The sequence below is a fragment of the Pelobates fuscus genome, chromosome 9 (assembly GCF_036172605.1).
Source record: "Pelobates fuscus isolate aPelFus1 chromosome 9, aPelFus1.pri, whole genome shotgun sequence".
Classification (NCBI taxonomy): Eukaryota; Metazoa; Chordata; class Amphibia; order Anura; family Pelobatidae; genus Pelobates; species Pelobates fuscus.
Window position 1 is genome coordinate 141,901,796 of NC_086325.1, and position 17,690 is coordinate 141,919,485.

Here is a 17,690-nt window from a genome sequence, read left to right on the forward strand (position 1 = left end):
GACGGTGCAGGATAATCACAAAAACATATTAGGGCTGTCTACAATATTAAAGCATTAAGTACCCCAAGGTTCTGATCCCCCACCCCAGCCACCTAAGCCATCTCTGCCCTCCACTAGTGCAGTCTATGGCACAACGGGCACTTAGACACTGATTTCCTGTTAGTCTGCTAGCTGTGTGTCTGTCTGTCTGTTTGACAAAGAGCTTGTGTGTGTATGTGTGTCAGTCAGTGAGCTGTCTGTGTGTGTATCTATGAGAATGTGTGTGTGTGCACATGAGATTGTCTGTCAGTGAGCTTGTCTGTGTGTATCAGTGTGATTTTCAGTGAGTTTGTGTGTACATGTGCGTATGCTCACTATATAATTTAAATGTTTCCTTTCAAAGGACATATCACACACATTTTATATATATATATATATATATATATATATATATATATATATATATATATATATATGTATATATAGATATCACACACATTTTATATACACACACCATTTGGCAATTACATAATTTTCCACTGCCCCTCCTGAGATTACATACAGTCACAGCTACCAGATATTATATGTCATCTTCACGATAATAAAGCCTAGACCATTGTTTTTGTACTATAACATTTCTGATTAATTTTGATATTATCAGTCAGCTGACAAACTGAGAGACCCAGCACAGCAACTACAGAGAGACAATTATAACCCGGGCACATGCGCATGTTCTACTCATGCAAGCAGCCAACACACCTGCCAAAGAACACAAGTCTCCCTCTCTCTCGGAGACTATGCTTAACATAATAATAAAAGAATAACTGTAAGGTTTATCATAACAACATAACCATAACAATAAGTGGAGTCCACGTTGTCACTGATCAAGGAGAGGGCAGATTGGGGTGGTTTTGACTAGATGCAACAATTCTGTCCTAATGTATAACATTTCTAACAGTCCTCTTGTCTTAAGAGGTCATCAATGTTTCCATGAGCATGACCCAGTCTGTGTTGCACATTAAATGATAAGGCTGCAAGCATAGCCTCCACTGTAATAGACGACCATTGTCCCTGGAGACCTGGCTGAGCCAGCATTGGGGGTTGTGATCTGTGACAACTGTGAAATCTCGTCTATAAAGATAGGGGTGAAAGTTTTTGAGGGCCCATACAAGAGCTAGGCATTCTTTTTCTATGCTTGTTTATCCAGCCTCGTAGTCGATTGCGGCTCAGGTAAGCTCCAGCCAGTAGATTGCGGCTCAGGTAAGCTACTGGAAGCATCTGTCTGTAAAAGAAATCTTCGATTGTAGTTTAGAGCAGCCAGTATGGTTTTTTTTTTTGTCCAAAGCCTTCTTAAGGGTTTTGAATGCCTGGTTGCACCCAGGGCCAGATTAAGAGCCCAGTGGGCCTGGTGCTGACAATTATAATGGGCCTTATTACAGAATCTTCTTGACCAAAAACACTAAAACAATCATACCTCCCAAGCATCATGTATATGATGGAGATGGTGTTGGAGGGAAACTCAAAGGATGCAGCTATACGAAAACACATACTCTGTGCTGATCTCTCTCTAATTTATGCTTTCATCTTTCAAGCAAATCCATAACCCTTAACAGCAGTGTCCAGTGAAGCAGGAAGTCAATGGGTGGGGTAAAAGGGTAGGCCACTGGTGCGAATCACGTGACCAGACCTGCCAAAAGGGGTGAACATGCCCAAAAAGGGGGCATGTTTGTCCAAAGAATTGGAAGGCCAGCCTTGCATGAATGCATGTCAGGCTGCCTGCCAATCATGCAGGCTGTCCAACTAAGGGCATACTATGCAGGCAGCACCCTGAGCTTGACATAAATGCATCAAATGATTCGCCTACTCCACGCTTTCTAAGGACTGTCTCCTAGCACTCACATGTCCACTTGTCTCCTTACCTTCTTACTAGCAGGCAGAAGTTCCTGGTATATAGTCTGGGACAGAGAAAAGGTGTATGTAGTTAGTGTAGAAGAAAGGGGACATGCCACAGTGTTAGAGAGACCAAAGTCTGCATTACCTAATTTTATTGTCAGCCAGTCCACACAGGTTTTGTTCCCATACACCCCTCTTAACCTTCCAAACTTAAAGGGACACTATAGTCACCAGAACAACTACAGGTTATTGTATTTGTTCTAGTAAGTAGAATCATTCCCTCCAGGCTTTTTGCAGTAAACACAGTAACTCTGATGGTCACTCCTTAGATGGCTGCTAGAGGTGCCTCCTGGGGCAGTACTGCCTACTGTGCAGCACTGCCATTCAGTGTCTCCACCCTCTGCATGCAGATACTGAACTTTCCTCATAGAGATGCATTGAATCAATGTATCTTCATGAGAAGATGCTGATTGGCCAGGGCTATGTTTGACTTGTGCTGGCTCTGTCCCTGATCTGCCTAGTTGATAGTCTCAGCCAATCCTATGGGGAAGCATTGTAATTTGCTCAGACCACCACTTCTGATGATGTCAGCAGACAGAGTCAGTTCAGAGGCAGATAGGGACAGAGCCAGCAGCTGCAGACTTGAATACAGGTAAGAGTTTACTATATTTAGAGAGGCAAGAGGAGGCCAGGGGGGCTAAATGGTGGTTTTAACATAATAAGGTCAGAAATACATGATTGTATTCCTGACCCTATAGTGTTCCTTTAAGCAAGAGTATGTGAAGAGTAGTTAGGGTTGCCACCTTTCTTGGAAAAAAAATACCAGCCTTATACATTTGTATAATTAATTAGTTATGTGTGGCATCACATGATGTAAATCACAAGGAGTGACATAAGAGAAAATTCTGTAAAATCACCAACAAACTACTCTCAGTTGGATTCTGCTGTATAGATGGATTGCTCCCAGTGTCTCCCTGTCTCCCAGTGTCCCTATGTATCACAGTGTCAGTGTCCCCATGTCACCCAGTCCCCTAGTGTCTCAGTGTTCCCATTTCTCCCAGTGTCCCCATGTCTCACTGCATCCCCATGTCACTGAGACACTTGGGGACACTGGGAGACATGGAGACACTGAGTCACTAGGGACACTGGGAGACATCGGGACACAGACACTGGGAGACTAGGGGAAACTGGGAGCCATGGGGACACTGAGACACTAGGGACACCAAGACACTGGGACACTGAGACACTGGGAGGCTAGGAGACACTGGGAGGCATGGGGACACTGTGTCTCTGTGTCCCAATTTCTCCCAGTGTCCCCTAGTTTTCCAGTGTCCCCAGGTCTCACAGTATCCCTGCTGCCTTTCCCACCATCCCTCACTTACCTGAACTGTAGAGCTGCTGTCTGGACTCTCTGTGCTGTGTAGCTGCTCCCCCACGGATCAGTCAGTAGTAGAGAGAGGCAGGGAGGGATATGCTGTTACTTCCTATCCCTGCCTGTCCCCACACACAGTGACCCCTACTGGCCGGTGCTGGTATTGCAGAGTAATTTCCGTTTATACTGAGAAAAATACCTGCATTTGTATTGCCGGTATTACTACAATACTGGCACTGGTCAAATACCTCAAATACCATCTGTGCCATTAAAATAACAGTTAAGTGGTAAACTTAAGAGTATTGTTTACCACTTAACTTTTTTAAATGGGCCTATTCCATGGGCCTGGGCCTGGAGCTGCAGCTCCATCAGCCCCTATATTAATCCGGCCCTGGTTGCACCCAAGTGTCCACGTCACAGAATAGGATACTGCCTTCTTGGTTAGGTCATTTAGAAGTTTGTCCAGGTAGCTGTAAGAAGGGAAACATTTTCTATAATACCCAGCTGTTCCGAGAAATGCAAGCACCTGTTTATTAGTCTGGGGAACTGAACAGCTAACAATTGCATGCTCTGATTGTAGTTGCCCATTTTCTTATCCAGTGTCCTAAGTACTGCACCTCAGCCATTTGTACCTGACATTTATCACGTCGAATGGTTAACCCAGCGGCCTGAATCCTGTCTAGCACATCACCCAGATGATGCAGGTGTTCATTACAGGTGAAAATGTAGATGGCTATGTCATCAAGGTAAGAGCAAACATAGTCTGCTTCCATAAGCACGTGATTCATCAGCTGCTGGAATGTCACTGGAGCATTCTTCATCTCAAAGGCATGACAGTAAAATGGTACAAGTCAAAAGGGGTGATAAACACAGATTTTATTTTTTGAGGGGCATTCAGGCATAAGAGTATCTGCCAATAGCCCATACCATAGCCCAGAATGGTCAAAAAGTGAGATCCAGACAATCTAAGAGGTCATCTACACGGGGCATAGGGTAAGCATCCGTGATGGTTATGTCATTAAGGCTCTGATAATCTACACAAAAATGGATCATCCCATCTTTTTTAGACATTCTAACTTCAAGGGATGCCCATTGACTTTTGGAAGGCTGAATAACACCCAGTCCAAACATGTCTGCAAACTCGACCTCCATATAGAGTTGTACAGCCTCTGGAACTCGATAAGCAGGTCTTCAGAATGTGCGATGACCCATTGTGTCAACAGTATGTTGAGCCATTGAAGTTTTACCAGGAAGGGGGGGGGGGGGAGCACATAGCCTCCCTAATCCCCAAAATTTGTGGTATGTAACTGGGGGTTGTTTTTCACGTGATCAAGAGAGATGTCTCTGTAAGTGTCTGCTAGGAGGTTAGAAAGAGCATGCAGCCTGGAGTTTTTTCTAGGTTACAGGCACCAAAGCATGCACTCACTGATCTACTTGGAATATCTAGCCATCCTATCATACCAGACTTTTTGCTTTGTCTGGGCCCGTCCGAGGTTCTATCACACAGGGAACTATGGGTGTCTCCTCGGAAAAGCACTGTCCTTCTTGACCCCAGAATGGCAGTCAGATTTATCCTTGGATCAAGCAGTTCGTGATGGGTCTGCTGTAAAGTGAGCACTCCATATGCATGATCTATATGCTTTGCCGAGATATTCATACTATTGAATGTAGACCTGTACTAATCCTGATTGGGTAGCAGAGAAAGGGATGGTTTCTTTATCCATGGAGCAGTCAAGGCAACGGACCTGCTTGGGGAGGGTTTGTCGATACCAGTAACAGCTGCAATGTGCCCAATCTGATGGCCCAAATAATATTGACTGTAATTTTTTTTCTGACAATGAGGTTTGGACTTGACTGGAGAAGGTGCTCCTCAGGAGTGCTGAAATCAATAGGACGGTGATGCTAGGAGTGGAAGATGGAGGCCTGGGGCTGGCCAAATGGCTTTCAATACATTGGTCAGCTAGCCTGGTGGCCTCTGCTAAGGTATGGGTTTGTGGTCACTTACCCACTCCTGGACTTCAGTAGGGAAGATACTTGCTCCTAAAGAAGAAGTGGGAAGTTGAATGGGCCGTGCCAATCTTGGCTGGTTCCAGGGAAAGACTGCTACCCCTTTTGAAGACTGCCAACTTATTTTACGGGAGCAATTCTATAGGTTTCTTTGGGAGGAAGTTGTCTTTCTCTAAACTCCCACTTTAGCATCAAGCTATGTTGCTTTTTTTTTTTTTTAATTGTGTTCTATTCAGTGTCCCATTTTATTTAATATTGTAATACACTTTTTTCTGTTAATTTTCTTCCATTATTTTAGGGACTAATCTGTGCCTTATATACTTTTGGGCATGTTATGGTACTTTTTAAAAGTAAACCAAAATGTTTAAATGTCTATCTGTTCCTGTCCAAATCAATAAAATTGAATTGCGTATATACGCTGAAGTAATTAAGTCTGACACACAAGGTTCAGGTTAAAATAACTTCGAGAAAGTTTATTGGCAAGTGAAGAAAAAGCGGGCGCGCAGGCCCTTTTAAGAGGCATTTTGCGTCATCATTGATTATTAGAATATCAGCAAATAAACATCATCAATTGGATTAATTGTTAAGTGTCGGTGTTAGTGTCTTACCTATTGGTTCAAAAAATTAAGAGGTTAGTCCCGTGTCCACCCACCAGAGGTGGGATTATTCTGGACACGGGTGGGGATAAGGGGGTCTTGAGCGTCATTTTACACGGTCAATGATATCAGGCTTCATGTCCAGGTGCAAGGTCTCTTATGAATAGAACATTTCATTACTACTGTGTTCTCGTGGCCTTCAAACTATACTATCTTACAAGTTCTAAGAAGTAGCCAGCGAGGTTTAAGGAGTAGCCAGCACCTCCTGGTGCTTGTCCTTGCAGGAAACACAGTCTTTGTCTACTATACTAATTGGGTTGAGAAGTTCAGTCACGTAAGGTAGTTTTAAAATGAACAAGTTAAGTCATGAGGACAAAATGGAGGATTGAAGAAGTCAGGTTAGGAGGACAAAATGGAGGAAGAAGTCACAGTATAAAGTTAAAATGGAGTTAGTACAATAATTCAATACAAGTACAATAAAGATTTTTAACCCCTTCAGGACCGCTGACGGTTCAGGACCGTCAGCGGTAAAACGTGCGTTTGGACCGCTGACGGTCCTGAACCGTCATAACGGTTTTGGGCAACTTACCTGATCGCCGTCGGTCCCACGGCGGCGATCAGCTCTCCTCCCGGTCCAGGGGGACTGCCTGTCTGCCCGGGCAGTCCCCCCTCGGCAGATCAGGACCCCACGGCCATGTGATCACTCGATCACATGACCGCAATAGGGGTCTTTGTATCTGCCTGCAGGGGGACTGTCTGTGCTGACAGGCAGTCTCCCTGCAAGTGAAAAATCATTAAATAAAGTGTAAAACAAAAAAATCAGTGTAAAAAAAAATTATAATATGTGTATATATATATGATATATATACATGTATTATATCTATATATAATATATGTATATGTATCATATATATAATGTCACACTAAGTGTATTTTTATATTTATATATACGTATATTAATATAAAAATACACTTATATTTAAATTACACACGAATATATACAATATATATAATAACTATATATATGGTATATATATATTATTATAAAATACAAATAATATGTTAATAAAAATAAATAACAAAAAATAAAAATAATTTTTAATAATTAAAAAAAAATTATATATATATATTCAATTTTATTCTAACAGTATTTTGATATTGATATATATATATTTATATCAAAATACACTTAGAATGTAATGATATATATATCTATGTATAAATAAATAAATAAAAATAATACGAAATATACATATGTCCACATACAAAATTACATTAATAATTTCATAAATATACACGTAGACGTCAAATATATAAATATGTATATATATTAAAATTCTACGTGCATATTTATGTAATATTTTTACCTAATTAAGTAATTTTAATGATTGCAATTTGAGGGACCTGCCTGCCAACCCAGGCCAAAAGTCCAGATAATTTAATTTGCTAGCACTGTGCTTAACCCTGTAACTTTCTATGACACCCTAAATCCTGTACATGGGGGTACTGTTTTACTCGGGAGACTTCGCTGAACACAAATATTAGTGTTTCAAAACAGTAAAACATATCACAGCAATGATATTGTCAGTGAAAGTGAAGTTTTTTGCATTTTTCACACACAAACAGCTCTTTCACTGAGGATATTATTGCTGTGATATATTTTACTGTTCTGATACACTAATATTTGTGTTCAGCGAAGTCTCCTGAGTATAACAGTACCCCACATGTAGAGGTTTTATAGTGTTTGTGAAAGTTACAGGGTCAAATATAAGGCTTGATTTTACTTTTTTTTTTTTTATTGAAATTTGTCAGATTGGTTAGGTTGCCTTTGAGAGCGTATGGTAGCCAAGGAATGAGAATTAGCCCCATGATGGCATACCATTTACAAAAGAAGACAACCCAAGGTATTGCAAATGGGGTATGTTCAGCCTTTTTTAGTAGCCACTTAGTCACAAACACCGGCCAAAGTTAGCGGTTTTTGCATTTTTAACACACAAACAAATATAAATGCTAACTTTGGCCAGTGTTTGTGACTAGGTGGCTACTAAAAAAGACTGGACATACCCCATTTTAAATACCCTGGGTTGTCTACTTTAAAAAATATGTACATGTTAGGTGTGTTTCGGGGATTTATGACAGATAACGGTGTAACAATGTCACTATTGATACATTTAAAATATATATATATTGAAACAGCAATTTCCTACTTGTATTTATAGGCCTATAACTTGCAAAAAAAAGCAATAAAGCATGTAAACACTGGGTGTTTTTAAACTCGGGACAAAATTTTGAATCTATTTAGCAGTTTTTTTCATTAGCTTTTGTAGATAAGTAAAAGATTTTTCAAGTAAAAGTCCAAAAACATGTTTTTTTTTTTTTTTTCACCATATTTCATTATTTTTTTTAAATACAATATATGACATAATATAAATACTGGTATGTAAAGAAAGCCCTTCTTGTCGTGAAAAAAACAATATATAACTTGTATGGGAACCGTAAATGAGAGAGCGGAAAATTACAGCTAAACACAAACACCACAAAAGTGTTAAAACTGCTCTGGTCCTTAACGTACAAACATCGCAAAAACAGGCCGGTCCTGAAGGGGTTAATAATCCCACATCAGGCATATTGGACTATGGTTGTTTATAGTGTTGGTATTTTGGGGTACTCCCACTATAGGTCTCTTTAGCAGGCTATTTGTCCCTGTTAAGGGGAGGAGGATCAAGATAAAGGGAATAGTGGTATGGTATTTTTTTTTTTTTACTTTTACGGGGGTAACCAACACGGTGTGGTTGGAGTAACCATTTAACATCTTCATGTAATTAAGCCCATCAAATGTTCATGAGGCCTTTAATCTGGTACTGGGCACGGTGTACACATTTACTCAAGATGCTGTGGACTTTCCATCCTATTCCTACTACTCTCAGCCAGGCCTGCAGAGTGCACCCTCTTAGATTACTAGAAAAGAGGGACATTTTAACTGAAAGGATGGACTGTGTCTTCTAAATATGTTTGTGAAAGAAGTTGTGCAATCAGGTTACAGGGACCACTGACTTTATTTGCAAAGCTTTGTGATAGTGATAATATGGCTCATTAGAAAGTTAATATAGAGATCATAGGGAGCTTCAAAAGTAACTTTTTTTTTTTTTTTACAAGATTAGTGATCCCTTTAAAAAGTAGGAATTGAATAAATGAGAATGGGCACTAGAGGGCGCCAGTTCTCCTGCCATGCTTCATCGTCCCTGTGTCTGTTAAGAAGCTGAGGTTCGAGATCCTCTCCACTAGGTGGCGCTGCACGGCCGGTAGCGGTTGCAGTTCCCCGTCCAGCCGCCGGGCGGATTCCCCGGGAAGATTGAAGCCGGGAGCAGAGAGTTCGCGGGAGCGGCTGGTGTCCGGTAACGGAGATGGCGGGGGATCCGCAGCCACACGTGAGTACAGAGCGGGCAGACTGACATGTGCAGTGTGCCAGGGCAACCCTTACAGACAGACAATATAGAAAGACAGACAGAGAGTAACTTAGTGTCAGCAGGGGGGACTGTGTGTGATCAGTGTTATTATATTACACCTGTCTGCTGTGTGTCATATATTACACCTGTCTGCTGTGTGTCTTTATTCTATATCACACCTGTCTGCTGTATACCTACATTCTATATTACACCTGTCTGCTGTATACCTACATTCTATATCACACCTGTCTGCTGTATACCTACATTCTATATCACACCTGTCTGCTGTATACCTACATTCTATATTACACCTGTCTGCTGTATGCCTACATTCTATATTACACCTGTCTGCTGTATACCTACATTCTATATCACACCTGTCTGCTGTATACCTACATTCTATATTACACCTGTCTGCTGTATACCTACATTCTATATCACACCTGTCTGCTGTATACCTACATTCTATATCACACCTGTCTGCTGTATACCTACATTCTATATCACACCTGTCTGCTGTATACCTACATTCTATATTACACCTGTCTGCTGTATACCTACATTCTATATTACACCTGTCTGCTGTATACCTACATTTTATATTACACCTGTCTGCTGTGTATCTATCTATATTATATATTACACCTGTCTGCTGTGTATCTATATTATATATTACACCTGTCTGCTGTGTATCTATATTATATATTACACCTGTCTGCTGTATACCTACATTCTATATTACACCTGTCTGCTGTATACCTACATTCTATATTACACCTGTCTGCTGTATACCTACATTCTATATCACACCTGTCTGCTGTATATATCTATATTATATGTATTACACCTGTCTGCTGTATATATCTATATCATATGTATTACACCTGTCTGCTGTATATATCTATATCATATGTATTACACCTGTCTGCTGTATACCTACATTCTATATTACACCTGTCTGCTGTATACCTACATTCTATATCACACCTGTCTGCTGTATATATCTATATCATATGTATTACACCTGTCTGCTGTATATATCTATATCATATGTATTACACCTGTCTGCTGTATATATCTATATCATATGTATTACACCTGTCTGCTGTATATATCTGTAACTGTGAGTATGGATGTGTTCTTATGACACCTGTCTGCTCTATCTACTGTATATCTATACATGCATGGGTCAGGGTCTCTTTATACAACATCAGTTTGTATTATATCTTTATATATTACACCTGTCCTCTGTTTTACCTATATTATATATTACACCTATCTGTCTATCTTTATATATTACAACTGTCCTCTGTATGTATGTGTGTGTGTGTGTGTGTGTGTGTGTGTGTGTGTGTATATATATAATATATTATATTTCCCCAGTTCTGCTATTTATTTGTGCAATTTAAAAGTCCCTCGTTATGTCCCCTACAGTTACCAAACACATGCCTCTTTACTAAAGTGAGCATTTAAAGTGACGACTGACTTAGAGAATATTTTTTTGAAGTTCAGCTATTTTCACCTTAAATTTGAAATTCACTTTGAATTCTCAGTTTTGTGAATAATCCTACTAATGTCCATTGCGCGCAAGTACATGTATGGTCCGTTGCGTTCAGAAATACTTTTAATGGCAAAATCTGGCGACCTTTGAACTATGACTGCTAATAAAATGCCACATAATTTATCTATACACAGCAGAAAACAACAGATTTTGTTGTGTACATGTTTATAGTATTTTGTGGGGTTGTATTTTTGTGTAATAGCTCAACAGGAAGCATAGTTGAGTTGGAGAACTTTTCTAATTTGACTATTTCGGTGTTCAGTTTGAAATTCACTTTAAATTTCTCACAAGTCTCACTTTTTAGTTCATAACGCTATTGGATCTCATTTTAACCATTCGTATAATATACACACGTTTTATTCTCTAGATAAAATATGCTCATAATTTTCTAAAGTCGTTGCCAGTGAATGTTACAAAATTGCTATAAAAAAAGCAAGTTATATATTGTAACAATTTAATTACCACCTAAATTATTCCTTTTTTATTTATTTTTTGGTGGAGTGGCAGTTTAATATTTTTGTATGCAACCCCCCTGTTCACCCCCCCCCCCCCCACCCATTTTCTTCCTCCCCCCCAAAAAAAACAAACAAACAAAAACCCACTAAAGGTTTCAACAGTTGCCTTTACCTATTAATGAGTAGTATATATTTTTCTAGTCTGTACTGGGGGAAAAGCCCTTGTCATTAAGGGGTTAATGATGGGTGAAACAGTTTCTATCCCAGGACAAATATTTTTTTTTTCTCTTTTTCTGTCTTTTGTGCTTTTTTTTTTTTTGTTTATCTACTCTTTCAAGTCACTCTAGTAACTATGAGAGGATGTTGTGTTTTGAAAAGGTTTTTAGATAACATTGAAACTGAACTGTCGCTATTGTAATAAGATATGAACGTATGAATGGGCTTGTGTATCAGAGAGTAGGGTTTGCTTGTATGCATCATAATACATATTCCCCGTTACCACCCATCGTTACAGCTTATAAACAAGCCAGGCGTGCTAAGAGTTTGGTTTATGAGAGCGTGTCGTCTGTGACAAATCCCTGTTAATATTAAAATGTGTCCATCATACAGCACAGCAGGAACATAAACCTGTTTGCTTTTACAAGTGAGCAGACAAATTAAACTATTGATTTCTATGTACTTGGTCCGCACTGAATAAATAGAGAATCAGAGGAAGTGATGTAACTGCTTAAAGGGACACTGTAGGCACCCAGACCAATTCAGCTCATTGAAGTGGTCTGGGTGCAGTGTCCCTGTCCATTTAATCCTGCAATGCTAATTATTGCAGTTATCGAGAGAGTGCAATAATTACATTGCAGGGTTAATTCTTTCTACTTTTTACTAGACAGGCACTAGAGGTGCTTCCTGGTCTCACTCTGCATGAGGACATTCAGGATCAGCTAAAACCCCATAGAAAAGCATTGATTCAATGCTTTCCTATGGGGTTACCCTACTGCGATCACTGCGCATGTGCATGGTCCCCCAACGTCATGAAAGGAGGAACCAGACCCAGCACAGAGGGACACTGGCGCTGGATTTAGCTGACAAGAGGGGTTTTAAGCCTTTCTGTGCTGTGGGGAGGGGGGCACTACATATACATTTTTGTATTCCTAGCCCAAAGTTTGACCTTTTTATTTAAAAAAAAAAAAAAATATATATATATTTTTCCTTCTTCTCACCCTATTCAATTCTTGGCATACAGTGTGGATTGATAAGGAGGTAAACTTTTACTATGAGGGTTTCTCCTGCATTTTATCACAGCAACTACAGCACATACACTGTATTTGCAGTGATTATCTGGTGACTGTGTATCACACTTTGCCAGAGAAATGTGAGTGACAAACGTTGCTACATTCATGTGACAATGTGAGAAGAGGCTTTTTCCCGTCGGCTATTGCAAGTGACTGTGGTGGTGGTGGTATCGCATTGGCACTTAGGGATGGAGGTCACTGGATTATGAAGTCCTGTCCAATGGCCTAACATATTACAGGCTTCACATTGCGAGGATGAGATTCTCTGGTAGATGCTTTCATTCGATCCTCTGTCCACTAGATCGTCATTGTTAATCCCCCTCTCTTTCAGGAAAAAATGGGTACTTGGGATGACTGCTCATAATATATTTTATTTGGGCTAACAGGCAGAATGGGACTCTAAGCAAACTGTGTGGGTAAAAGGGGCTCCTGCAGGTGGACAGGGAAGGGAGCCGAGGTAATATAAATGAAGGGGGAGTACCATGTATAGGAGATGAGAATTAATCAGATTCTTGGATGGTCTAAGTATGTCTTGGCCTCTGTGAGATGTTATGTGTGTTTGTGCTCTGCGTGAGAAGTATATGGAGAAACAAAACCAGATGGGGTGGTTAGGATATCTACAGGTTCTAAAGAAGAATAGGGCAAAAGTTATAATGTGCAAAGATAAAAATGGTAAAAAGGGTACCGTGAAAAAGGAAGAAATGATTAAAGGGCACCAAAGAAGCCTGGTATTTCCCCTTCTTCTGGATGAGACTGTGTGATTTTGATGACTGCTCCATGATTATCCTTGCAGCTGCTCTGGTATAGGGAGTGATATCGGAGCCATGATCAGTGATGTGCTCCCTGGCTGGATTGTGACTTGGACAAAGACTGCCTAAATTCTATTTTCTTATATTTACAAAATGTACATATTTTTAAATAAATACCATGATACTGTGTTCACAAAAACTGTCACTATGTATAAATGCACCTATGGCAATTTAATAAGAGCTTTACCACTTTCTGTACTGGCATACCATGCAAATTCTGCTTTGCTTCACTTTCACTCCGTTCCGTGTTCTATGCAGCATTTCTAAGAAAGAGTCTGCTCTAGTATTAACCTCCCCCACCCTTATCCACTCTCTCCACGTCACTATTTCAGTGCTGAGCCAGTCAGGCGGGAGAGACAGGTGAATGGGACTGCAGCACACTGTTATTTAATTTTTTAGAAATTTTATTTTTTCCATAAGTATGTATGAGGAAACATTTTGAACATTGATTATAGTCAAAAGTGCAAGGTTACATGGTAGCTTACATTAGTGTTGTTTCTTATCAACAATGAAAAGTGCAAGGTTACTTTACAGAGTACAATAATGTTATCCTTAGTAAAAGTAAAAATGGTGGACAATAAAATCTTATGGTGACACCGTTTCATAGTCAACCTTATATCAACTTCCATAATCCATAATGTTCGAGTGGTGCTAAGTAATTGTTACTCAGAGTGGTAGGTTAGTCTTTTTTACGTAAGATATAAAGTCCGTTTCTGTCAGGAGTTCAGAAGTTTGAAGTCAGTGGTTTTTGGCTTGAACTTGAGGCCTACTTGCATGGTCAGATCGGGTTTGAATTACCCCTTAGGGTCTTACGTTCAATGTTTAGGTTGAGCAGGATTGGGGTGTAAGTGTTGTCCTAAGTCTTTGAATTTCGCTCGAGATCGGACTGTACGAAGTTGTTCCATGGTCCCCATATTTGTGAGAATTTACTAAAGTTTTTAGATTTAGCGTAAGATAATTCTTCAATCTGTTTAACCTCCTCCACTCTCTGTATCCATTCCCTGATTGAGGGTGTTTGTGATTGTTTCCAGTATTTGGGTATTAGTCGTGTTGCGGCCGTGACAAGGTGTTGAAAGAGGGCAGATGCTTTCCCTACTAGACCTTGTGGGGGGAGTGAAAGGATCAAATGTTCAGGCACAAGGGGGATTGTCGTGCCAAGAGTTGTTTGAGTAAGAGTATGTATTCTGGCCCAGAATTTAGCTATAGTTGGACATTGCCACCAGATGTGAGTGGTGAGCTTTTTTGTGTCGGCACCTCCAACAATGTTCAGTAATAGTGTTGTGGATTTTCATAGGTGTGTAGTGCCAGCGGGAGATGCATTTATAGTTTGCAGCACGCTATTATTTAAGTGCCAACATATTAAGCAGCGCTGTACAGTTTCGGGGTTTTTGTTTTATTTAATTATTTATTTTTGCAGTTGGTACGTTACAAGTAAAATAAGCAAATGCCACATTTGTCGATCAGAACAGTTGTACATGTGAATGTAAAAATAAAAAGCAGTGCCTGACCGCTAAGCCGAGCAGACGCTGGTCGTATTGGCTCCCGAGCATCTAACTGTTTATTGCCCCAAAATTGTTACTTCCAGGCCATACCTGGCAACTCTTGGGCATCCCTAGAAGCAAAGCAAACACTACCCAACTATATGCCCACGCTGACTGGCAGTCAAAACCTGCGGCCTACTCTGCGGGCAGAGCGGGAGATGCGGCCGATCTTCTGATCCTGAACTGGAGGGGCAAATCTTGCATACAGCTGGCGCCTGTATTCTCCAGGCACGAAGGGATCAATTCTGGAGACATGGCTTGTACTTGTGGATGGAGTCAACTCCATTAAGTCCATGCCTGGAGAAGGGTTGGAGCTTCCGAAGATCGAGAGGCTTTAACCCCTTAAGGACACATGACATGTGTGACATGTCACAATTCCCTTTTATTCCAGAAGTTTGGTCCTTAAGGGGTTAAAAGACTTTCCATCGTGAGTGACCATGAGTGTTTATTGACAACATAGGATAATGTCTTGAGGGACCCTGTCTGGAGCTTGTGAGGATTTGGAGATATGGTTAACTCCATCAAAGGAAAATTGTTTAGCAAATAGATGTGACTAAACGTCTAACAAAGTGGGGCAGTTCTTCAGGGGGAAGAGAGTCTGCCATCCCACGCATCTTGATATTCTTATGTCGCCCTCTATCATCCAGCCACTCTATCCAAATGGTGAGGGATGGTTGCATGGCCTGCAGTTGCTGCACCGTCTCATCCAGGGTAGTAAACCCTTTTTTAAAGTAAAGGACATCTTCCTCTAATGCTTGTATTCTATGTGTCACCACTTGCATCCCTGTTTTCACAACAGCTAGCTGGTGACATTTTTGGAGGTGTATTAGCAGGTTATGTATATCTTTCTTAGTAGCCGGTGCGTTACCTTTGACTTTCGCTGGGATCTCCTCAGCTTATGGGTTGCAGATAATCTCAGGCCGCGGCGGTGTTCCCCTCTAGTTCTAGATGTTGGCATTTGGCCGATGTCTTGGCTTCCCAGTTTGGATGTTTGGTTAGGTTTCTGCTACTTACATATCTGCACCAGAAAGAAGCTTGAGAGGGCTTTTCAGGAGGTAGGACGACCGACCTTAAGGTCTGAAGGTCCACTCTGTGTAATAGCCGTTGCAGGACAGCCGCAAGATTCCTGTGCGATCGGCCCAAAGTTTTAGTGTTTACTGGGTAAAAGAAGGCAGTCTGTATGGCGTACTGAGTGCGATATTTCTACTCCAGTTGTAGTCACATTAGTAAGACTGCACTCAGAGCAGCACGAAATGGCATCTGCCTTGGTTGCGCTGCTTGGCTCCGACCCACAGTTTTAGGGTTTTAAATATATTTTAAACTAAAACTCTTTTAAAGACCAATACTATTTTAATATATATATTTTTTTACTCAAGGATTAAGTTTGGAATAGTAATAGTTTTTTTTTTTGCCACAATTTCTTATTTTTTTTCTTGTAGTGTACCTATGCATATTATATCACACATGGGACTTTCATGCGATGAGCTATATTGAGCAGGGCTTGCTACAAGTTGAAGTTCCGTCATCTGCTTTTTACGTTTTAAAAGCTGTAAGTCAAACTGCAACTTCAAGCAATGTTTACTACAAGCCTCCTAATTTCTCATACGAATGTATTTTTGGCGAAATGCTGTAGTTTTGGAGGGATCTATGGAAAGACAGATATGACATCATTCTGGGAAAGTTACCAGCAAGAAGAAAGTTTCAGACTAGGAGAGGTAGGGGGACAGAGGACACACAATCACGATGCAGAATGATGCAAAAATATTCCCTTTTCAAAACTGAGCGTGCAAAAACTCTGTTATTACTTTAAGTCAAAAGCTATGAAACATATAAATATTTGTTGGTGCTGGAGTTTCCTTTTAAATAGAAGCCCCTCAGGCTGTACTGCAAATACATGGTAAACTGCAAAAAATATTTTGAATATCTGTTCTAAGATTGTCAGTCTCTTGCATTCTAGTAAACCTAGTGCCTGGAGTGTCCCTTCAAGGCATGTCCCATATTCATTATTTTCACTTGTTTAACCTGTATTGCACTATATTGTCTTTCATAGCGGTATGTTGCTGTCAAAATATTTAGATTTAGTAACTGGAAAATATTGCCTGTGGGAGCTTCCAGTCCAACCCTGTAAATGCAAACAGACAGCAGGGCTTTTGAGTCAAGCTCGAAATGAACTAAATACTACTTGAGACTTTACTGGCACTCTCGACAGTGGGGTCCTTTATAACGTGTGCCTGGCTGACTGTGCCTTACTAACGGAAGCAATGACAGGAAATTACAAGCTGTCTGCTGAGAAGTTTTCCAAACTCTAGTTGGATTATATTATTTCCTTTTTTTTTTTTTTAAAGCTGTTAATCAATGGGGCTGATTTTATTTTTTTTCCTCCTTCCTTCTAGCACGGCAGGGGGATAAACATCAGGTACAGGAGAATGATATTTAGCTTAGCGCTCTCCTTTACCCGTTGAGAAATTGTAAACTAAGCTGCTAACTTTACTAAATCCGTTTTAAAAAAAGTTTTTATCCTAGAGATTTTATATGAAAATGGTTTTAAGAAAAAAATTACGCACCCGACAGAGAAGAGCTGCAATGGACATTCACAAGGTTAGCAACATAACGCATAATACGTTAGGGGACATAAGGGATTTTTCTTAGAATACGTATGTGAGATTATTGTAAGTTTAATAACTGTAGCATTCAGACTGTTTGAGCTATAACACAAGAATACAAAAAAGTGTGCAGCGCTCG

General features: G+C 40.2%; 2 protein-coding genes across 4 annotated transcripts in view; one reads left to right on the plus strand and one right to left on the minus strand.

The window, feature by feature from the left end:
- Nucleotides 1–17,690, minus strand: part of ZER1 (zyg-11 related cell cycle regulator) — a 491,045-nt gene that overhangs the window by 361,670 nt on the left and 111,685 nt on the right. The gene's annotated exons all lie outside the window — the stretch shown is intronic.
- PKN3 (protein kinase N3) overlaps nt 9,143–17,690 on the plus strand; it is a 46,756-nt gene continuing 38,208 nt past the window's right edge. The window contains exon 1 of one of the 3 annotated variants that reach the window (XM_063432615.1): nt 9,143–9,275. In XM_063432615.1, coding sequence (XP_063288685.1) covers nt 9,252–9,275 — 24 coding nt within the window. In that variant the 5' untranslated portion in view covers nt 9,143–9,251. Of the gene's footprint in view, nt 9,276–17,330; nt 17,365–17,472; nt 17,547–17,690 lie in introns of those variants that run through there. The other 2 variants (XM_063432616.1, XM_063432614.1) reach the window with 2 other exon arrangements.